Consider the following 24,593-nt stretch of genomic DNA (forward strand, 5'->3'; position numbering starts at 1 on the left):
AACGACTCACCTGCCAGACAAACTAAGTTTCACTCCATTAAGAACAGAAACCTGGAATGCTGGGACCAACTATAAATATGGCTCAAGGAGACCAAAGCAAAGCTGCTGTATTCTTAGAACAGTTAAGAGCTTCCAAAGCAATCTTAAAATGCATTTTTAAAAGGTCACAGAAGGATTCACCAATTTGTCACATTAAAAGATGCAGGACAGTGGATAACCTAGTTCTAACACACTGCTAAAACTGAATTATCCTGCTTAGCACCAAGATGGTGACACTTTTATTCATAAATAGACTTTCTCCTTTAAAATCAAGCCATTGAAAATCTAAAGCAAAGAAAAAGCAAGTGAACTCCTTACAACAGCACTTATTTTGAAAGTCCCACAGGGTTAAATAGAAACCCTATTAAATAGACTATCTATACAGAATCAAGATTTCCACAATAAAATTTACAAGCAGAGATATATTTTGTGGATACCACATGTAAAATAGATTTTTAAAACCCATATGACAGACGCGTATGCACGCATATGCTAACACTCTCCCCCCACCCCCGAAGAAACACCTTCAATGAGGTCAGAAGCAGCCCAAACACTAAAGCCCCCTTAAAGCCCTGGTGATTGTCCATAGCTTTACATAGCTAAACTCCTTCTCTAAATGGGCACTGCCATCCTTATTTGGATTTAAGAATCCTAAAGGAGCACAATACATTCCTAGGAGTGAATCACACATGTTGCTGCCCTGTTCTGCTCCTCCCCTAGTGCGATGCTTTATCAGTATTTGGGTAAACTGCACACCCTTCCCTTTTCACTCCATCGTCCAGAGGCTTCAGTACGCTACCAAGTATGTCAGTCTCTGCTACTACTGCAAGTGGGAACCTAAAACAGCATCCGTTTCAAGAGATCAACAACACTGAGATGCAATGTGGAACCTAGTAATGTCGGTACTCCATACGTATTTACACAGCTGTAACAGAGTCGAGTCGCACGAGAACAAAACCACACGACCCGAGGGGCTGGGTGGGACGCTGCAGCTGTGACAGCACAGTCTCGGGGCCCCGGCCCCGCGCTCTCCCCCAGCCGTCCTCTCCCCACAGCCTCCGAGCCCAGCGTGAGCACACGGCACGACTCAGAACCAGAGCCGCAGCTCTCCAGCACCAGCTCAAGCCCCTCCCCAGGCTGAGGACTCTGTGCTTTAACCAAGTGCCATGAGTTCATCTTGAACATGTTATATAGCAGATTCTGACTCTAAGTGAAACCTTTCAACAAAACTCCTAGCAAGGAAGGTTAGCGAACCTAAGCTATTAGAAGCATAGAAATGTGCAAAATGCCACCAAAGCAGATGACCTGCAATCTTGACTTCTGTGACATTTCGGGTCTTGTATTCATGTAATAATTGTGTATTTTAAGTTTCTTTTAAAGTTTTCAGTATAGGAAACTAGTATCACAATCACTGCAGTGGGAAGATGGAGCATTCCCATTAACCCGGCTACTTAATGATGACTCAAATGCTATTTTTGTGACCAGAATACAAGATAAAAACCACAATCACAGAAAAAAATGCCCTCATAAAAAGCAACTTAAATTCATTAGCCAAACACTGAAAAGGTACATGTGTATAAAAAGTCATAACCACATTTACAGTGCAAATTCATGTTTCTTTCTAATCTTCTCTCTTCTGCACAGAGAACATCTCTTCAGAAACATCGTCTCCCTGCATTTCTTTAAAACACCTGAGAAAGGTAAGGCTCAAAGAGACACCCACTCAAATGCAACAAGTCTCTGATTTGGAGACTTCCATATTTGCTGCTATCAAAGGTCCAAGATTTTCATTATAGCATTATGGTCAAACTTGAAACTCAAAAAAGCTCGGGATGAAAAGGGGAACTTGCAGTGTCCATTACACGCCACAGACTGGCCCTCGGCATGTTCCAGCAACTGGTCTTCACCGGAATAAGGTGAGTCATACACAGCATCTGCTTAGAAAGCAAAACAAATAAGCTCAGTTAAGAAATCAAATCCTGCCCTTCACCTTTTGTTTTGAAGGAATTCACATGCAGCATATATTCACCTCCCCACACTCTAAATCTAACCTATGTAGAACCACCAAAATATTTTCCTTTCCCTAAACTGATATTCAAAGTGAATTTCCAATCTATTCTTATTCCAATAAATATTCAAGATCTTAATCTGTCTTTAAGATCCTTAATATTCACCTGCTTTCAAAAATGGGCATATCTTGTGCTTCCTTTGTGGCTCAGCTGGTAAAAAAAAGTGGGCATACCTTTATTCACCATCTGTATTTATATTTTGTCAACATGGGAGCTTCTTGACAGAGATCAAAATGTAAACATTATAAAGATTATAATTACAATATAAGATGTGTACAGATTCCAATTCTAGAAACATAAAGCTGATGGTCACCACATCTTCAGAGAAAAAAATCAACCTAAAGAAAAATCCAGATTTTCAAACTCACTGTGCAACAAAACTCCAACTTATCAGGGCTTGCCCCCACCCCCGCCTAAGTAGAACAGGACCCTGATGAGGAAAGCAGGGTTTGGAGTAGACATCAAGAGGCTGAGGTAGAAATAAAGTCTGATGTGAGGTTTCCCAAAGCAATAACTCCTTTCATACTTCTTTCTCAAGACAACTCAAAATTTTTGTATCATGCCCAACTGAATTGGGTATACATTATTATAGTGTGCCTTCTTTAATGCTCCTAAACATATGGCTTTTTAAAGATTTTGTGAAATAAGTGGTTTCTGAAGTTATATTAATTCAACTATCAGCCTATCATGTCCACACCACCTACGGTGGCCAGAGAAGTCCTACTAAGAGGACAACCTTAATTGCCCAAAACAGGGTTAAAGCATCTCTTTTTAAAATAGCTTCCATCTTGCTTAAATCATAAACAGTAATGCAAGGAAGAAAGTATGATTATAATGCTTCTCAATTATTAAGGAGCATTCTAGATGAAAGCCTTAAATCTAGATGGTAAATAAATGCTTATCTAATGCATGGGGAATTTCATACCATACAAATTAGCACCTAAGAAAAAAACAGCCTACTGTACTTCCGAATGACACCTATGAAATCAGATTTACAAAGCGCTTTCTACATTCCTCACCATTACTTTCCGAATCAAATCACACACCTCCTTTTCATAACTGAGCATGGAGAAGAGCCAACCATCATCTTAGGGAAGATATCCTTGGTGCCACCTTAACACGTGGGTCATTAGCTCCAACGAGGGGGAACAGTTCCCTTCTGAAGTGAGCTCTCTCCCCACTATTAATTGGGTCTACTCACCGTCTAACCATTAAGCAACTATTTATTCGTTTACAATATTCACACAGAGCATCAACGTCTGACATTCACTAAAGTAACAGGATACTGAAAGGACAAATCATTTCATCTTGATCATTTAAATAAATTTATTTTTATTTTTAGCCAGTTTCCTGTTTAGAGAACTTGACCGCATAAGTGAACTTTCTACAGATCGTATGCAACTCAGCTTATCTATCACAGTTCATCACACACTACTTAAATCAAGTTTACTTCAAAACCAAGCTGAATCCCAACTGGAAGAAATTAAAAAAAAAAAAAAAAAAATGACTTGCCTGTTTCAAAAGTATCCTGAAGTTTTCGTGGATGAAGTTTTTTTTCACATTTCTATTAAAAAACACAAACATACAACATACCATATCCAGTTATTTCACTTATTATTGATATAAATAAGGAGATACATTATCAAATTTCTCAGGAAGAAAATTAAACCAGGAATATAATCACCATCCCCACTCAGCATTGGCAATTTTAAGTAATTTTTTTAAGCCTAAAACTGCTTTCAGTTCTTGATTATATGTACAATATAGAAACACCAGGGGGAAAAAAGAAAATTATTTATTAAATTTTTCAACTTGGAGATAATTAACATTACAGTACATCTTTCCACTTTTTTTCCATGAAGATATGTGTGAATATACTTTCATATAATTATGTAACAGAATTATCCATAGTATATGCTATTCTACAACTGACTTTTTAAATGTAATACACTATGAATATATCCCTTTTTCAATAAACACAAATCAAAAAATTAATACAAATCTACACCAACACTTTTAATGACTACATGGTAGTCTATGGCATTTATCTACGATATTACAGTTAATATCTTCTTAGATTTTTAGACTGTTTCCATGTTTTGATAATTTAAGAGCAACAGGATGAACACTCTATGTTCTAGGGAAACATGGTAAGGAAATCACTTTCAATACAGCCAAACTACTCTCTACAAGGTTGTACCAATTATTAACTTCTGAGTATTCTCAATATATTCAGCAATACATAACTGGGTATCTTTTCATCTTTGCCAATCTAATGGGGAAAAGTGGCATCCCATTTTAATTTACTTTCTTGAACTACATATTTATATGTTAATCAATCACTTTTAGCTTTTCCTTTTAAGTTCTTCATATACTTGTCCTCATCATTAACTTTAAGAACTTTTTAAAAACTTATTCAAGTTCTCCCAGACAAACACTAGTCATTTGTGAAGTTGCCCCCAAAAAACCAAAAAGGATTTTGACTGGTACTGAATTAAATCTATATATTAATCTGAGGAGAATTAACATTTACACAATACTATCATTTTTTTTTTCATTTATTTTTATTAGTTGGAGGCTAATTACTTTACAATATTGTAGTGGTTTTTGCCATACCTTGACATGAATCAGCCATGGATTTACATGTGTTCCCCATCCCGATCCCCCCTCCCTCTCCATCCCATCCCTCTGGGTCTTCCCAGTGCACCAGCCCTGAGCACTTGTCTCATGCATCTAACCTGGGCTGGTGATCTGTTTCACCCTTGATAGTATACTTGTTTCAATGCTGTTCTCTCAGAACATCCCATCCTCGCCTTCTCCCAGAAGTCTAAAAGCCTGTTCTGTACATCTGTGTCTCTTTTTCTGTTTTGCATATAGGGTTATCATTACCATCTTTTTAAATTCCATACCTATGCATTAGTATACTGTATTGGTCTTTATCTTTCCGGCTTACTTCACTTTGTATAATGGGCTCCAGTTTCATCCATCTCAGAATTGATTCAAGTGTATTCTTTTTAATGGATGAGTAATATTCCATGGTGTATATGTACCACAGCTTCCTTATCCATTCATCTGCTGATGGGCATCTAGGTTGCTTCCATGTCCTGGCTATTATAAACAGTGCTGCGATGAACATTGGGGTGCACGTGTCTCTTTCAGATCTGGTTTCCTCAGTGTGTATGCCCAGGAGTGGGATTGCTGGGTCATATGGCAGTTCTATTTCCAGTTTTTTAAGAAATCTCCACACTGTTCTCCATAGTGGCTGTATTAATTTGCATTCCCACCAACAATGTAAGAGGGTTTCCTTTTCTCCACACCCTCTCCAGCATTTATTGCTTGTAGACTTTTGGATAGCAGCCATTCTGACTTGGTGTGTAATGGTACCTCACTGAGGTTTTGATTTGCATTTCTCTGATAATGAGTGATATTGAGCATCTTTTCATGTGTTTGTTAGCCATTTGTATGTCTTCTTTGGAGAAATGTCTGTTTAGATCTTTGGCCCATTTTTTGATTGGGTCATTTATTTTTCTGGAATTGAGCTGCAGGAGTTGCTTGTATATTTTTGAGATTAATCCTTTGTCTGTTTCTTCATTTGCTATTATTTTCTCCCATTCTGAAGGCTGTCTTTTCACCTTGCTTATAGTTTCCTTTGTTGTGCAAAAGCTTTTAAGTTTCATTAGGTCCCATTTGTTTATTTTTGCTTTTATTTCCAATATTCTGGGAGGTGGGTCATAGAGGATCTTGCTGTGATTTATGTCGGAGAGTGTTTTGCCTATATTTTCCTCTAGGAGTTTTATAGTTTCTGGTCTTACATTTAGATCTTTAATCCATTTTGAGTTTATTTTTGTGTATGGTGTTCTAGTTTCATTCTTTTACAAGTGGTTGACCAGTTTTCCCAGCACCACTTGTTACAGAGGTTGTCTTCTCTCCATTATATATTCTTGCCTCCTTTGTTGAAGATAAGGTGTCCATAGGTACGTGGATTTATCTCTGGGCTTTCTATTTTGTTCCATTGATCTATATTTCTGTCTTTGTGCCAGTACCATACTGCCTTGATGACTGTGGCTTTGTAGTAGAGCCTGAAGTCAGGCAGGTTGATTCCTCCAGTTCCATTCTTCTTTCTCAAGATTACTTTGGCTATTCAAAGTTTTTTTGTATTTCCATACAAATTGCGAATTTGTTCTAGTTCCATGAAGAATACTGTTGGTAGCTTGATAGGAATTGCACTGAATCTATAGATTGCTTTGGGTAGTATACTCATTTTCACAATACTGATCTTCCAATCCATGAACACGGTATATTTCTCCATCTATCTGTGTCCTCTTCGATTTCTTTCATCAGTGTTTTATAGTTTTCTATGTATAGGTCTTTTGTTTCTTTAGGTAGATATACGCCTAAGTATTTTATTCTTTTTGTTGCAATGGTGAATAGTATTGTTTCCTTAATTTCTTTCTGTTTTCTCATTGTTATTGTATAGGAATGCAAGGGATTTCTGTGTGTGAATTTTATATCCTGCAACTTTACTATATTCATTGATTAGCTCTAGTAATTTTCTGGTAGAGTCTTTACAGTTTTCTATGTAGAGGATCATGTCATCTGCAAACAGTGAGAGTTTCACTTCTTCTTTTCCTATCTGGATTCCTTTTCTTTTTCTGCTCTGATTGCTGTGGCCAACACTTCCAAAACTATGTTGAATAGTAGTGGTGAGAGTGGGCACCCTTGTCTTGTTCCTGATTTTAGGGGAAATGCTTTCAATTTTTCACCACTGAGGATAATGTTTGCTGTAGGTTTGTCATATATAGCTTTTATTATATTGAGGTACAATGCTATCATTTTAATCTGTTCAGCTTTTGTTAGAGACAGATGCTGAATTAGATTAAAAGCTTTCTGACCATCTATTAAGACTGTCTTCTTTGTACTTGTCACTATTTCTACTGGAGTGGCGTGCAGTAACAGACAGCAAGTAGTCCAGCATTAAACATTTAACTTGTGCTTGCTTGTGGAATCAAAACACTCCGGCTTAAGTCAACAGCACCCAGGAATTCAGGGAAAATACTCTTGCTAAGTATCTGAAATTACTATTATTACCCACTGTTAAAGAAGGAAAAACAGGTAAACCTACAATATTAAAAAATTCAACATAGAAATACCAGGACTTATGGAAAAGTTAAGCAAGGAAGCTTATCAGTTATGAATTACTTTCTGAAACACAGACTAAAAGAATGGAAATAAATGTCTTACAGGTTTCTGTCCATCAGCCTAGTCTAATGACTATGGCATTGGCTGTGAGTGTTTTGGTTTTCATTTTCTGAATTCTATCAATTTGAAGAAAAATAAAATACACTGTGAAGCTATTCCAAACTTTTAACTTCATTAAAATAATACAGACACTATTTAGAAAAAATAGAGAGAATACCTAGGACTTCTCTAGAAAGCACAGTTGACTAACACTGTTCCCAACGTATTAAAATAAGTCTAAATACCCACATATTGATAATTAATAAGAATCTACAGAACAGCACAGAGAACTCTCCTCAGTGCTGTTTTTTGACCTATACAAAAAGAGAATCTAGAGTGGATATATGTTTAACTGATCTACTTTTTCACCTGAAACTAACACAACTTTGTAAATCAACTATACACCAATAAAAATTAATGCTAAAAATCATAAACAAACAGATAAACAAATACCCACATAAAAAAGTAAAGATCAGATGCACAACTGAATCAATACGACAAATCTATAATCGAGAGTAGGCAGAGATTTCTCAGTGGGTGAACAGCACACACACAGATTCATAAAAATCCTGTCAATAAAGCAATTCAAAATGCCGTGACAACGCCCCTGCCCCATCCTAAACAGCAAGAACTGCCTTAGCACGAGCACTGTTGACTCTTACCGCCAGGGGACTCTGCTGCTTGGCTGGCTGGCCGTGTGTCCCGTTCGTTCTCTTCTTTTGATTAGGTGAATCTTGATACTGTTTTCTGCCATTTCCCCTTATACTTTGATTCTGTTTTTCCAATAAGACATAAAATGTAAACGTACAGCACAATGTAACAGAATAAAACAATATACCCCTATGAATATATTGAGCTGGTTCAATCAGAGTTCAGCAAAGCCCCCCAAAATCTTCCTAAAACATCGAAGAACCACTATCAACATCTTTCATTATAGAGAGCTTCACAGAACAAGAATCCTCAAAAGATACGAAATAGCAAATACAATGTTCCCTAGGAACAACTTTGAAAACCTTATGACTATCAAAGAAAATCTCTCTGTGAAGGAACACTGAGGCACGCTGACTTCAGTCCTTAGAGCAGGAAACAAACACCAGATGTGATCACTGTTACCCTAAAACCTGCTGTAAACTATTAATTAATAGGAATTTTTTAAATTAATAATCTTTTTATATAAAATAATAAATAAGACTGGTTTGGCTCAGATGGTAAAGAATCTGCCTGCAATGTGGGAGACCTAGGTTCAATCCCTGGGTTGGAAAGATTCCCTGGAGAAGGGAACAGCTACCCACTCTGGGATTCTGGCCTGGAGAATCCCCATGGACAGTCCAAGCAGTCACAAACAGCTGGACACAACTGAGAGAATTTCACTTTCACTTTTAATCCCTAAATTTAGACCTAAAATCTAAACATGCAGTAGTTGACATCTTCTTATTATATTGCTTAAACATGAGTTAATTTAATTTTCTTGCAAATAATTCTAACTTTAACTTAAAACAGTTTTTAAACATTAATTTGGCCTTAAAGATCTTAAAAACAGTTATTTAAGAGAACTAGCTAAAACAGTGAAAAGAATAATTTTATTATTTTACAATAAATACATTATGTACATCCTATCTACCTACAGAAAAAATTAAGTAGTTCCTAAAATAGCTTGAAAACAATAACTTAAAGAAAGGAAGGGAAATAGCTTTCAGAGGCTCATGTTAGCAGATACCTTTAACTCCATTTCATTCCATTCTTTTTGATATTTACTTTTCTACTGTGTACCATATACATAAAACTTACCACCTGAACCACTTTTAAATGGACAGTTCAGTGACAGTTAAGTACAGTCAAAAAGTTGTGCAACCACCACCAGTATCCATCTCCAGAACTTTTCCATCACTGAAGCAGAACTTTGTCTATTAAATATTTCCATTTTTTCCTGTCTCTCAGCTCTGGTAATCTCAAATTAATTAGTGGAATCATATAGTATTTGTCCTTTTGTGTGTGAGGTTCATCCATGTTGTAGCACATATGTGTAATTTCACTCCTTTTAAAGGCCAAATAATATTCACTGTATGTTGACTTTGTTTATCGATTAATCTTTTGACACACATGTAGGTCGCTTCCACCTTCTGGCTACCATGAACAGCACTACTGTGAACACTGGTATGTAAGCTCTCTCCGAGTCCCTGCTCTCCATTCTTCTGAGCATGAACCGAGGGGTAGAGCCGCTGGGTCGCATGGTAATTCTATGTGACCTTTTGAGGAGCCACCAAGCTACCAATGGCAGCTGCACCATTCTACATTCCCACCTGCAATACACAAGGCTTCCAACTGTTTTACATTCTTGTCAACTCAGTATTTTCCATTTTTTACTACATTTTTATTACTTCAAAACTGGGCATTTTTTTCATGTGCTTACTGACCATGTAAATGTCTTCTTTCAATAAAAGTCTATTCAAGTTGTTGTGTACTCATTTTTTAATTGTTTCTTCTTTGCTGTTGTTGAGCTATAGGAAGTCTCCATATATCCTGGATATAAACCCCTTAGATATGTGATTTACAAACTCTCCCATTCCATGGGTGTTTTTTCTCTTGTGACAGTGACTATTCAAGCACAGAAGTTTTAAATTCTGATGAACCCAGTGTATGTGTAAAAGAAGAGAAGTAAAGAGTGGTACCCAAATAGATGGTTAAAGTAACAGACAGGTAATACCAAAGATCAGTAAGGATATGGAACAAATGGAACTCTCAAATATTTTGCAGAGGATACAAAGTACTTTAGAACATTGTTTGCAGTATATACTTAAGAACATAGGCATATGCACTGCTCCAACAATTCTATCTACTCAGAAGAACTGTGTATGTTCATCAAAATACATGTACAGAAATATTCCTAGCAGTATGATTTGTAGAAGCCCCAAGTGAAACAACATGTTCACTAATTAGAATGGATAAATAAACTATGATATAATCAAACACTGAAGAATGACACAGAATGAACCTTTCACTGGTAGTGTATTTACCAAAATCAGATGTTACTGGTAATTCATATTCCTTACTACACTGGATTAATACCAAAGCTATAAAAGTTAGGAGTCTCATCCCAGCTTCAAGTAACAACTCAGAAACACAGGTGCCTTGGATGAACAACTCAGAGCTCTACAACTGTTAATATGCAATGCCTCAACTCAGATGCATTTCAAAGTCAAATGATCTTAAGTTAATGAAAATCTTTAACTGCATTACCACTCACCTTTGCCTTTAAAAGATCAGACATTTCAGCGTGGTGATTATTATATGGTTTATGCTGCAGGGGCTGCCGGTGCTTTACCCACTGGTCACCAGGAGAACCTTCAGGAAATAACTGCTGACTGTGGCGGAATTTGGTTCGACTATAACAAGATTTAAAAATAAAAATAATATCAGAAAATTTTTACTGATACTTCTTCCCAAACCTTGAGAGTTTATCTAACAGACTATAAATGTTACTTTATTCACTGTCTCCCCTCACTGGAGTTTAAATTCCACAAGGGCAGAGGATTCTTATCGACTTTGTCTACTGCTTTACTGCCAGAACCCAGAATGCCTACCACTCCACATTTCTTGAATGGGGTGATAATCTGTTATTTTTAGTCCCAAACTTTTCTAAATTGTTGATACCACCTCCTCCTATAAATGACTGTACTTTTAAAAACCTGGCAAATCTGCTGGCAGCCCAGTGGTTAGAACCCTGCATTTCCGCTGCAGGGGACTCAGGTTCAAGCCATGGAAGAAGAACTAAGATCCTGCGAGCCTCGCAGCCTGGCCGAACAACAACGGAAAAGAACCTGAAGGAAACAACTCTTTCACAAATTTAGTAAATTTAGTAATGAAGCCAATAAGTAAAGCTATTCTACATAGACATGTGTCAGTGGATTTTTGTAACAGGGCAGACAATTCAATTCCTTACTAGGATGCTTAGGTAGAATTTGACCCTGCACAGGTCAGTATGGACCCTCCATGATGGAAGATCTGAGAAACTGAGCTGTGTTGTTGTTGTTCAGTCGCTAAGTCATGTCCAACTCAATGATGCCATCTAACCATCTCATCCTCTGTCAACCCCTTCTCCTCTTGCTCTCCATCTTTCCCAGCAGCAGGGTCTTTTCCAATGAGTCAGCTCCACACATCAGGTGGCCAAAGTACTGGAGCTTCAGCATCAGTCCATCCAACGAATATTCCTGGTTGATTTCCTTTAAGACTGGTTGGATCTCCTTGTAGTCCAAGGGACTCTCAAGAGTCTTCTCCAACACCACAGTTCAAAAGCATCAATTCTTCGGCACTCAGCCTTCTTTATGGTCCAACTCTCATATCTATACATGACTACTGGAAAAACCATAGCTTTGACTATACAGACCTTTGTCAGCAAAGTGATGCCTCTGCTTTTTAATACTCTGTCTAGATTTGTCACAGCTTTTCTTCCAAGGAAATTAAGGAGTTCAAAATGATAGATAAGCATATTAAATAAAGATGCAATCTCAAATACTTATACCAAAGAAATCAACTGTAATAATTTGTAGTAAAGATAAATTGTATTCTATAGTACCACTTACATATATTAATATGGTCCAGAGTCGCTGATCCCAAGGTCCATATTATAGTAAGATTGTTTCTAAATATTTCAGAATCTGTCCCCTTTTCCATTTAAAAATTGTAATTAAATTGCAGGCTCTCTTTCTTTAGACAAAATTCAAGTAATTCCTCCAACACACCATTAGAGTTAGTCTATATGCTAAAAAGAGACATCATCCTGCCTGAGAAACCTGAAATTTGTTTGAGAAGTTGTTTCATTATTTCCTTATTCCATTCTCTAGGATCACAAACCCTAATACCGACTGAAAGATGTGGGAATCGTATCATATCAGTATGGGTGACAGATTCTTAAACAGTGACACATTTTCTTTTCAAACACTATCACTATTTCATAACTTTATAATAATGATTGGGTTTTTAAAATCATGACTACATTCCTGTTTTTTCTTTTTTCTGCTTCAGTTATATCTAGTAGTAAATACTTTGGTGATTATAGTCACAGATTCTGAAAGGCACAAATGACTTTCAAGGCATTTAATCCAATCTCCTGTCCTCATAAAATCCAACTAAAATGGAATATTACCTATGTATCTAAAAAATATTGACTGTAGGTATGCTTTACTCCTATTGTTTACTTTTAAAGCTCCAGGATTAAAACAAAGCATCTAAATTAGGGAAAATTTAGAAAGCAACTCTCTCTGAACCTAACAAGGCAAATACATATACTTATTTCAGAAAATTATATTGAAAGGACTGACGGTGACGGTGGAACTCCAATACTTTGGCCACCTGATGCAAAGAGCTGACTTATTTGAAAAGACCCTGATGCTGGGAAAGATTGAAGGCGGGAGGAGAAGGGGATGACAGAGGATGAGATGGTTGGATGGCATCACTGACTCAATGGACATGAGTTTGAGTAAACTCCGGGAGTTGGTGATGGACAGGGAAGCCTGGAATGCTGCAGTCCATGGGGGTCGCAAAGAGTCAGATAGGACTGCGTGACTGAACTGAACTTCAGAAAATTACTGACCTACTCTATAATTGTGACTTGGATACAATTAAGTCCCAAACAAGAAAATGCTCTTTGCAGTTCTTATCCATGTAATACTCACTCCTTATAACAGACAGTCTAGGCTAGGGAAAGAAAAGGTGCGAGCCCAAGTCTTCACAGCGCTGCCTCTCTGAACAAACTATACATCAGCACCCTCATCTCCTCCTCACAGAAACAGACATTCAACCACATACAGAAACACAGTTATTTCTAAAGTAAAGATATGAGAACACAGAACAAGCACTATGAATACATACAGAGAGAGAAAAAACTATTTTCTTTTCCTCATACTCTAACTATACATCTAAAAAGCTGACACTCTCTTGTGTATACTATTTTAAAATATGCCTGAAGCTCCTTTGTAACTTCAATTAACCTCTCATCCAAAAACTACCCCTTTAAAATGTCTATTATCTGTGAGACTAGTAACAAAATAGTACCTATAAAAGGAAGCCAACACCTCTGCAGACTTTGTAAGCAAAATGCTACTAATGTATTAAAAAAGACCAAAAAATCAGAACCCAACACATCTGTTTCTTTACCTCAATTTTTCCACAGTGGGTTTAGCTGGTGTGCTACCAGCTGAGGAAAATCCATTGTCACTATCTGAGGAATCTCCAAATCTTCGAGAAAGCCAGTCCCTTAATGGTCTATGGAGACATTAAGAATTCACTTTTAAAACTTGGCTATGTAAAGAAACTATCAGAATTGTGAAGTTTCATATTTTAAAAAATACAAACATACCTGATAAAAGGAATGGCCATAAAAAATTTGTTTGGTGCCAAACCAAGTTTGGATTTTGGGGTCATATCATTTCTATGGCAAGGCAATTTCTCAATGGAGAACCACTCAATATTCTGAAACACAAGAAAATTAGTTATTATCAAGGAATTTCTAAAAGCAATTTCTAGCATCATTTTTAATTAGACACCATCAAGCAACCTGAAAATTCTTCTTAATTACATACCCGGATTTCTCTTCTGGTTTTTGGGTTAAATTTTGTATCTTTCGGAATTCCTGGAATGATGTACAAACGAGCAAGCTGATCATTGATCCGAAGTTCAATGTAATCATCCTTACAAATATAATCTTTAATATCAAAACCAGTTTCTTCAAAGACCTGGAAATAATAAATCTGGATGATGATTTTCAAGTTTGGCTGTTAGACCTTCAGTCCATTAATATTTGCTTATTTCAAAGTCAAAAATTCAGAAATATCCAGGCAATTAAAGACATAAAAACACTAGGTAAAAAAAATCACAGTATTTCAGGGTCTAGCTCTTGCTGTGTCTCTATGGAAAAACCTCCTCACACATCTAAGCCTAAGTCTTTTCAGCTGTTCAATAAAGGGAAACATGTGATTTACAATAATATATATTTGGTAACTGTCCCCTCTTCTGGTATAAGAGCTCCTGAAACGGCTGGAATGTCTTAAATGATAAAAGCAAAAGTATCTCTGCTTTTTATCTAGGTCTCCCTCATTGTGGGCAGATTCTTTACCAGTTGAGCCACAAGAGCAGCCCAAAAGTATCTTTACATCCTGTTAATTATGTGACTTCTGGAGTCCACTTCGGGAATTAACTTGGTTGCCAGGTGATCAAGAGCGCTGAAACTCAATGGGCCCCTCCCCCCCACCTCCAGGAAATAAACTCAGTCAACCCCATAAAAAGCAAAAAGGGGTGTTTCTGGTTTGAAAAACACATGTAGATTTGGGGATAGTGGTGCCAGAGAAGACAGCAAGAAAGTTCCTCACTTTTTCTGTACCTTGCACCCTAAGTATTTATGTCTTCCATCTAGTTATTCCTGAGTTATATCCCTTTTCTGTAATAAACTGGAAAACTTAATAAGAAAAACGTTTCTGAATCCTATGAATCACTTTAGCAAAAACTAATCAAATGCAAAGAGGGGGCTCAAAAGCAGAAGTGACAACCTGGACCTCGCAACTGGTATCTGAAGCCAAGAATGGTCTTATGGGACAGAGTCCTTCACCTCTGGAATGTGACGCTACCTCCAGGCAGAAGGTGTCAGAACTGAGCTGAAATGTAAGTCATGCAGTTGATATCCAAAACCTGTTCACTGGTGTGGGGAAAACAATCCCCTGCGCAAGTGTGTACACGCACGCGCAAGTGTGTACGCACATGCACGCACGCACACACAGACACACTCTATAATTGGGTGCAAAACCCTTAAGATGTTAGAATACATCAGTCGTTCCCACTCCGTGGGAATAATATGAACCTCATATGGATTTAATTCACAGTAACCACAAAAGTACGTGTATAACCAAGCTACAGAATGAAAAATGTCTTATACAAAGAAAACCATTCTTCAAACATGAATGTTTAACTGGGATTAATACTAATATTTCAATGGACAGATTCCAAGAAAATAGCTACAACCACCTTTGTGCCCAGGGTGTAGTTAGCTGCAGTCACCATCTGCAGTGATTTTGGAGCCCAAAAAAATAAAGTCTGCCACTGTTTCCACTGTTTCTCCATCTATTTGCCATGAAGTGATGGGACAGATGCCATGATCTTTGTTTTCTGAATATTGAGCTTTAAGCCAACTTTTTCACTCTCCTCTTTCACTTTCATCAAGAGGCTCTTTAGTTCTTCTTCACTTTCTGCCTTAAGGGTGGTGTCATCTGCATATCTGAGGTTATTGATATTTCTCCCGGCAATCTTGATTCCAGCTTGTGCTTCATCCAGCCCAGCGTTTTTCATGAGGTACTCTGCATATAAGTTAAATAAGCACAGTGACAATATACAGCCTTTACATACTCTTTTTCCTATTTGGAACCAGTCTGTTGTTCATGTCCAGTTCTAACTGTTGCTTCCTGATCTGCACACAGGTTTCTCAAGAGGCAGGTCAGGTGGTCTGGTATTCCCATCTCTTTCAGAATTTTCCACAGTTTGTTGTGATCCACATAGTCAAAGGCTTTGGCGTAGTCAATAAAGCAGAAATAGATGTTTTCTGGAACTCTCTTGCTTTTTCTATGATCCAGCAGATGTTGGCAATTTGATCTCTGGTTCCTCTGCCTTTTCTAAACCAGCTTGAACATCTGGAAGTTCACGGTTCACATACTGCTGAAGCCTGGCTTGGAGAATTTTGAGCATTACTTTACTAGCATGTGAGATGAGTGCAACTGTGCAGTAGTTTGAGCATTCTTTGGTATTGCCTTTCTTAAGGACTGGAATGAAAACTGACTTTTTCAGTCCTGTGGCCACTGCTGAGTTTTCCAAATTTGCTGGCATACTGAGTGCAGCACTTTCACAGCATCATCTTTCAGGATTTGAAATAGCTCAACTGGAATTCCATCACCTCCACTAGCTTTGTTTGTAGTGATGCTTCCTAAGGCCCACTTGACTTCACATTCCAGGATGTCTGGCTCTAGGTGAGTGTGAGTGATCACACCATCGTGATTATCTGGGTCATGAAGATCTTTTTTGTACAGTTCTTCTGTGTATTCTTGCCACCTCTTCTTAATATCTTCTGCTTCTGTTAGGTCCATACCATTTCTGTCCTTTTATTGAGTCCATCTTTGCATGAAATGTTCCCTTGGTATCTCTAGTTTTCTTGAAGAGATCTCTAATCTTTCCCATTCTATTATTTTCCTCCATTTCTTTGCACTGATCACTGAGGAAGGCTTTCTTATCTCTCCTTGCTATTCTTTGGAACTCTGTGTTCAAATGGGTATATCTTTCTTTTTCTCCTTTGCCTTTTGCTTCTCTTCTTTTCACAGCTATTTGTAAGACCTCCTCAGACAGCCATTTTGCTTTTTTGCATTTCTTTTTCTTGGGGATGGTCTTGATCCCTGTCTCCTGTACAATGTCACAAACCTCCATCCATAGTTCATCAGGCACTCTATCAGATCTAGTCCCTTAAATCTATTTCTCACTTTCACTGTATAATCATAAGAGATTTGATTTAGGTCATACCTGAATGGTCTAGTGGTTTTCCCTACTTTCTTCAATTTAAGTCTGAATTTGGCAATAAGGAGTTCATGATCTGAGCCACAGTCAGCTCGCTGGTCTTGTTTTTGCTGACTGTATAGAGCTTCTCCATCTTTGGCTGCAAAGAATATAATCAATCTGATTTCAGTGTTGACCATCTGGTGATGTCCATGTGTAGAGTCTTCTCTTGTGTTGTTGGAAGAGGGTGTTTGCTATGATCAGTGCATTCTCTTGGCAAAACTCTATTAGCCTTTGCCCTGCTTCATTTTGTACTCCAAGGCCAAATTTGCCTGTTACTCCAGGTATTTCTTGACTTCCTACTTTTGCATTCCAGTCCCCTATAATGAAAAGGACATCTTTTTTGGGTGTTAGTTCTAGAAAGTCTTGTAGGTCTTCACAGAACCGTTCAACTTCAGCTTCTCAGCATTACAGTTTGGGGCACAGACTTGGATTTCTGTTGAGACTGAATAGTTTGCTTTGGAAACAGAGATCATTCTGAACTGTTTAGTGGATCTAAAACTGCCCTTCCTCATAGTGCCTCAAGGATTGCCAAGACAAGGAACCTCAGTTCCTTGGAATAAAGTGTTACAGCTAACCCTCATCTTCTCCTTCAACCAGAGAAGCCATGCTTAATCTGATTAAAATCCTGGGCCTTAAAAAACCACTGGGGGGGGGGGGGGTGATTCACTGCAAGATTGGATTGACAAGACACACTGCTAAACATGGAACAGGTAACCAGGACCTACCACAGAGCACAGTGAACTCCACTCAGTACTCTCTGATGGCGCATACGGGAAAAGAACCTGAAGAAGAGCGGCTAGACGTGTTTATGTAGCAGATTCACTTTGCTGTATACCGGAAAGGCACAACGCTGTAGATCAGTTATACCCCAATAAAAAGTAAAAGCATTAGTCTCTTCTAGCCTTACATGTTCTCCTTCAGATAACACTTATGTTCTCTGGCAAGGTCCTTTCCCAATTCACCCTCAAATGAAAAAGGCTATGGTTCCTTACTGACTAGAAACCAGTGTGCACTTTTTACGCTGGAGTTCCTCCTCTTCCCTCTAGTTTCAGCACCTACCCAATCAGTGGCACAGAAGACCATAAAACATGCACAGGCCTGAACATCTTACAAGGTAACGGTGTGGAGCAGTTATTTGTGTCCATTCTTTTTGTCTCTTCCCTCCTTCTCTTGTTGGTTTAGGTACATCTTTCTACCTCCTTCGATAAGGGCACATCTATATTTCTCTCAGATATGTGTAGCTGTAAGTCACAATTTAAGCTCTTCCACAACACCTAACTCATTTCTGTATACTGCCAATTATGCTAAACTTTTTTCTAATTTTAAGTACTAGGTGAATATACTCACTTGAAACTGCTCTATGGTATTCAGAACAAAGAGACATTATTTGTATTTCCTACTTCCAGAAATGACAAGAGTGGGAACAGACATACCTATGTATTACCAAAAAAGAGCGTTCTTGTCCTAAACCAAAACTATACATCTTTTCCAGAATAAAATCCAGAAGGCTCAGTGATAAGATACTTTGTAGTTTCACACTTCCCCAGATCTTAATTTAACATTTACATACATGTGCTGTGTGCTCAGTCACTCAGTGTTGTCCGACTCTTTTATAACCCCATGGACTTTAGCCCTTCAGGCTCCTCTGGCTGTGGGGATTCTCCAGGCTGGAGTGGGTTGCCCTGCCCTCCTCCAGGGGATGTTCCCAACCCAGGGATCAAACCCACGTCTCCCTCATTGCAAACAAATTCTTTACCGTCTGAGCCACCAGGGAAGTCCATTTGTATACATAATACGATATAATTAAACTAACAATCGTGGATTTATTTCACAACTCACGTATGTTACCTGAATGTTCCCATTAAAGTCCAGATATTAATACTTTGGTTTTCCTTTTCTGTGAAAGTAAGGTCTACCCTACTCTACTGCTTGAGACATAACTTAAAAATGGTTTTTATTATAAATCAATCTGGTTGGGTATTAGAGTTATAACTTTAGAAATTAGAACTGGTTTACCTAAAAGTTTACATATCAGTGACATAAAATTGTTTTTCTTCATCAAAGTCTCCATTAGGAAAGTCAAAAGAGAAGTCATAAACCAGAAGACATTCACAATATACTCAAATCCAGACTACATTAAGAAGTCCTATATATCCACAAGACAAGTAAACCAACCTAAAAAAAAAAGTAACATGTAAGTTGGTACTGTATAATAGAGGACATTCAAATGGCCAATAAGAATATGACAACGTGGCCAACATCATTAAACTTCAGGGAAATATGAAAAAACACAATGATAGACCATTACATCCCCCTAATAATGGCTAAAAATTTTTTTAAATGAGATATAATATATTACATTATATTAGCTTCAGGTACACAACATAATAATGTTCTGCATATATTGAGAAATGACCATAAATTTTTCCCCCAGTTTTACTGAGATATAATTGACATATATCACTGCAAAAGTTTGACGTATACAGCATAATGGTTTGACTTATACATATTGTGAAATGGTTACTCTTAAGTTCAGCTGATATGGATCATCTAAGTACAATAAAAAGAATAAGAAAAAAATACATTTTTTTCTTGTAATGAGAACCCTTAAGTCTCTGCACTCTTCATATGCATCACACAGTAGTGCTAACTAGTCATCATGCTGTACATTACATCCCTAGTGCTTATTTATCTTCTAACTCTTGACCATGTTCCTGTAATTCTTTTACACATATACACACACACACAAAACCTCTGAGAACCACAAATCTGATCTCTCCTTCTGAGTTTTGCTTTTCAGATTCCACATAAAAGGGAGACTACAGAATCCATCTTTATCTGACTTATTTCACTCTGCATAATGCCCTCAATGCCCATCCACAGTGCACATGGCAGGATTCTTTTTCTAACAACTGAAATGTTCCCCACTGTGTAGATGCAGACCACATCTTCTCTAGCAACTCATCTGTCAATGAACCCTTAGGTGGTTTCCATGCCTTGGCTGTTAAAAACAATGCTATTATGAACATAAGACTGTGTATCTTTTCAAGTTAGCATTTTCATTTCCTCTGGATATATTCTCAGAAGTGGAACTGGGGAATCATATGGTTGTTCTATTTTAATTTTTTGAGGCCCCTCCATAGAATTTTCCATAGTGGCTCTATCAGTTTACAATCCTACCAACAGTGAACAAGGGACCCCTTTTCTCCACATTCATCTGTCTTTTTGAAGGCAGCTATTCTAACAGGCATGAGGGATATCTCACTACGGTTTTCATTTGTATTTGCTTAATAATCTAGTGATGAGGAGCATCTTTTCACATACTTATTAGCTATTTCTCTATCTTCTTTGGAAAAATGTATATTCAGGTCTTTTGCCAATTTTTTAATTGAATTATTTGCTACTAAGTTGTATAAGCTCTTATTACACATGTTTAGACATTAACTCCTTACAACTATATGGTCTGCGAGTACTTTCTCCCCTTCTACAGGCTTTCTACTTTATTGGTTCTTTTTCTTGTTTTTGGATCAACATGGTCTCGCTTATTTTGGTGCTTGTGCTTTTGGTGTCATATTCAAAAAATCATTGCCAAGAGCCACATTAAGGAGTTTTTATTCTGTTTTCTTCTAGAAGTTTCATGGTTTCAAGTCTTACATTAAAGTCATGTACCCCCTTCAAGCTAACTTCTGTGAGTGGTGTAAGATAGGGGTCTAGTTTCATTCTTTTACATGGGAATATTCAATTTCCTCAGCACCATTAAATGAAGAGACTCTCTTTTTTCCATTGAGTTTTCTTGGCTCCCTCTTCAAATATTAGTTGACCATATACGTGTGGGTTTGTTTCTGGGATCTCAATTCTTTGATCTGTTTCACTGATCTGTTTTTGTACCACTGCCATACCATTTAATGACTGCAGCTTTATAGTGTAGCATGAAAGCAGGAAGTGTGATACCTTTCACTTTGTTCTTCTTTCTCAGGATTGCTTTGGTTATTCAGAGTCTTGTGTGGTTCTATACATAGTTTAGTTTTTTTTTCTAATTCTGTAAAAATAAGGCCACTTAAATCTTAATGGGGATCACACTGAATCTAGAGATGGTTTTTGGCAGTAATGACATTCTAACCATTTTAATTCCCATAATCCATGAACATGGGATAAAGATTTTAAAGTCGGTAATTCTACGTGCAGGCAAGGACAACAAGAACTCTCATATGCAGGTGGTAGGAATGCAAATGGGTTCAACCACCTGGAAAACCACTGGCAACTTCCCTACGACTCAGTAATTCCATTCCTAGAGAAATGAAGGCTTTCCTCAAAGGACACATACCAGCATATTTATACCAGTTTTATCCTTAATAGCCAAAAGCTGGATATAATCCAATATATAAGAGAATGGATAAACAACTGTGGTGTATTCGTACACTGCAATATTACAAAGAGCAATTAAAAAGAACCAGCTGCTAATATACACAATAACACAGATGAATCTCACAAGCATTACACTGAGACAGAGATATAAAACACAAAGAACCGCTATTGCAAAATCCTAATTATATGAAGCTTAGAACAGGCAAAAATAATCGATGGTAATAGAAGTCAAAATAGAGGTTCCTCCCAGGAAACGTGGGAAAAGTAGGCACTGATTAGAAGGGGCAGCAGGACTCCCCTGGTGGTCCAGTGGTGGGGAATCTGCCTCCGAATGCAGGAAATGCAGGCTGGACCCCTGGTCAGGGAAGGTTCCACACGACACGCGGCAGCTGGGCCCACGCACCACAACCACCGAGCTGGCACTGCAGAGCCCAGGAGCTGCAGCCACCGAGGCCCGAGAGCCCAGAGGCTGCGCTTCGCCTAACCAGAGGACGCCCGCGCATAGCAACAGGGAGCCCACGCCACAGCCAAGACCCAGCGCAGCCAAAGTTAAAAAACAGAAGGGGCAGCAAAGAATCTTCTGAGGTGCTGAAAATACTCTTTGACCTGGACGGTGGTTTCACAGGCATGTACATATGTAAAAATGAATGACCTGCTAAGTTTATTTTATGCTCTTATCCGCCAACAGAAAAAGCTTAAAAAGTAATTTTTACATGGTTCTTAATTCTATTTTTATAGTTATTCTCGTTAACTCTCTTTTTCGAATATCTTATAATCAGAAATTAGAATACCTACCAGTCTGCATAATAATTAAAAGTAAGTTTTATAATCTAAGTTCTTTGTAAGCAGACCCTATTTGTTACAAACAGAATCTAACTGAATACATGCTTAACAAAAAAACACTGAAGGACTAAGAGCCTGTTTCAGATTAAAGACTGAAAGACAACAATTAAATGCAAACACAGTGCATGAGCCTGGAAAGGATCCTGTATGGAAGAAGGGGTGGAAACTGCAGAAAAGGACCAAAATGGATTAACTAGTAAATCTGAATATTGAATTATCCGTTAGATAAAAGAACCTATCAAACCCATTCCTGAATTTGAGAATTACGCTGTGATTATGTAAGAAAACTTCCCAGTTCTTTAAACGTATTGATACACACAGTAACAGTGGTTAAGTGACAGTATGTCTGCAGTTTACTCCTGAATTATTCACCAGTAACAGTAAAACCACACACCGCCAGGAGCCAGCACACGAGATCCCACCCAGGACAAGGTCGTGAGGAGAAGGCCTGAGGAGCAAGGCAGATCAGGACTTCGGGGATTTCGAAAAGCTGCCCCGGCGCTCACCTTAAAGATGATCTCTGTCTTTCTGATGCTTGCTATATTAGACTACTCCCTAATTTCTGTGACACAGGTAGACGGCCTTCCCCATCTCTCTCCAAACAGAATCAACTTAGAACTTTAATCATTATGTCCCCCGGACGGCGGTATGCCCTAAGATTATCCAGGATGAAAGGAGTGTTTCAATTTAGACCCCTTTGCTGGCATTCTAGCCTGCTTGGCAAATGCGTACTAATGCACATGACTGCTCACAACACCTTAATCATGAACAGCATAAAGAACCTGATCTCACTAAAGGCCCTAATAGGCACAGAGCCCTTCGGGGGGTGAGGAAGCCCTATTAGAGAACACAAAAATATTATTCTAAAAGTGGTTAAAGATTTAGAAAAATAAGAGTTTAGAATTGTTCATTTTAACCAGGAATGCTAAACAGGGGCTGCCTCACCGGAGCTGCAGAGTCTTTGTGTGGTAAACCTTTTAGATAAATTTAACTGATAACTTCTGCAAAAGGACTGACCTTTGTGTTCATTAAAGAATAGATTACGGAAAACAGCTTTGCATTCACCTAGGTCATAAAATGTCAATAGGCCCCAAGGCCAGAAGATAATGTACAAGACTCTCACAAAGAAGTATGCAGAAAACACCCTGGTTTCATGAAGGATAAGCTGATGTAATATTAAACTATCTTCCCCTTAAAAATGTACTAACTTAGAATATAAAAGCTACGGTAAAAAAAAAATAAAGATTTGCCAGACTCTGCTGCACACCCCCAGTCTGGTCTGTCTGTCTGTCTCTCTCTCTCTCTCTCGCCGACGCCGTTCATCCTGAGGGTACCCCTGGATCCTGCCGAGGCTGGACCCCAGCAATACACCTATATGTGTCAAAAGTAATAAAGCAAACATGGCAAAATATTAACAGATGGATCTATTCTTTATATTATTCTTACTATAACATTAACACAATTTTAAAGAGTAACATGTAATTAATGGTAAGGTTTTGTAACATGTAATTAATGGTAAGGTTTTTAGTGTATTCATTCAAATATATCCTGTGTGCTTAGTAAGTGACAGGGACTATCCTACCCTAGGCATTGATTTCAGAAATGAATAAAGCAAGTACTGCTCTGTCAAGAGCTCCATCTTGAAATGATAACTGCAGTATGATATACATGCCAGAAAGTAGGTGGGTGCCATGGGAGTACGGAATCACAATGCCCACCTCAGCCCTGAGGGGCGTCCCAACTGCCCATGCAGGAGACGCCAGTTTGATCCCCAGTCCAGGAAGATTCCCTGCAGAAGGAAATGGCAACCCACTCCAGTATTCTTCCCTGGAAATATCCTAAGGACAGAGGAGCCGAGTGGGCTTCAGTCCACGGGGTCACAAAAAGCTGGGACACGAGTGAGCGACTGAACAACAACTCAGCCCTGGGCAAAGGTGAGGTGTGAGGTGTGAGGTGGGGTGATCCCCTGGAAGGTTGTCATAGGCAGGGTCCTATCCTGTGGATACATCTGGGCTAGGACTTGAAAGATGAGTAGTTTATAAGACCGACAAGAAGAAAAAGATACTCCAGATAGCTGAAAATGGCTAGAGCTGAAGAATTATAATGAGAAGAAATGGTATAACATGAGGACATTAGTGTAATTTAACAAAGGCAGCTTTGAACCCCTGTACAACCACGCTTAGAATGAACATAATACAATGCAAGACTTCTTAATTCTGAAAGTGATAAAAATTGGTTCACCTCTAAAATTAGGTACTCATGCTCAACAAGCATTTACCAGGAAAAAATTTTAATAGCTCACTTATATGTACAGATAACAAAAGTAAAACCAACAAAGGGTTAATATCCAAAATATATAAACAGCTCATACAGTTCAATATCAGAAAAAAAAAAAAAAAAGAACAGTCAAAAAATAACCCAAACAGACATTTCTCCAAAGACATACAGATGGCC

General features: G+C 38.1%; 1 protein-coding gene across 3 annotated transcripts in view; it reads right to left on the reverse strand.

Annotated features, from left to right (window-relative positions):
* Positions 1-1,558: 1,558 nt before the first annotated feature.
* DCP2 (decapping mRNA 2) overlaps positions 1,559-24,593 on the reverse strand; it is a 48,748-nt gene continuing 25,713 nt past the window's right edge. For 2 of the 3 annotated variants that reach the window (XM_020901086.2, XM_020901087.2), the window contains 7 exons: positions 13,925-14,077; positions 13,702-13,814; positions 13,500-13,607; positions 10,591-10,729; positions 8,009-8,119; positions 3,621-3,672; positions 1,559-1,973 (listed from right to left, as the gene is read on the reverse strand). In XM_020901086.2, the coding sequence (XP_020756745.1) occupies positions 1,810-1,973; positions 3,621-3,672; positions 8,009-8,119; positions 10,591-10,729; positions 13,500-13,607; positions 13,702-13,814; positions 13,925-14,077 (840 nt within the window). In that variant the 3' untranslated portion in view covers positions 1,559-1,809. The remainder of the gene's footprint in view (positions 1,974-3,620; positions 3,673-8,008; positions 8,120-10,590; positions 10,730-13,499; positions 13,608-13,701; positions 13,815-13,924; positions 14,078-24,593) is intronic. The other variant, XM_070462372.1, reaches the window with a different exon arrangement.

The sequence above is a fragment of the Odocoileus virginianus genome, unplaced genomic scaffold, assembly GCF_023699985.2.
Source record: "Odocoileus virginianus isolate 20LAN1187 ecotype Illinois unplaced genomic scaffold, Ovbor_1.2 Unplaced_Scaffold_3, whole genome shotgun sequence".
Classification (NCBI taxonomy): Eukaryota; Metazoa; Chordata; class Mammalia; order Artiodactyla; family Cervidae; genus Odocoileus; species Odocoileus virginianus.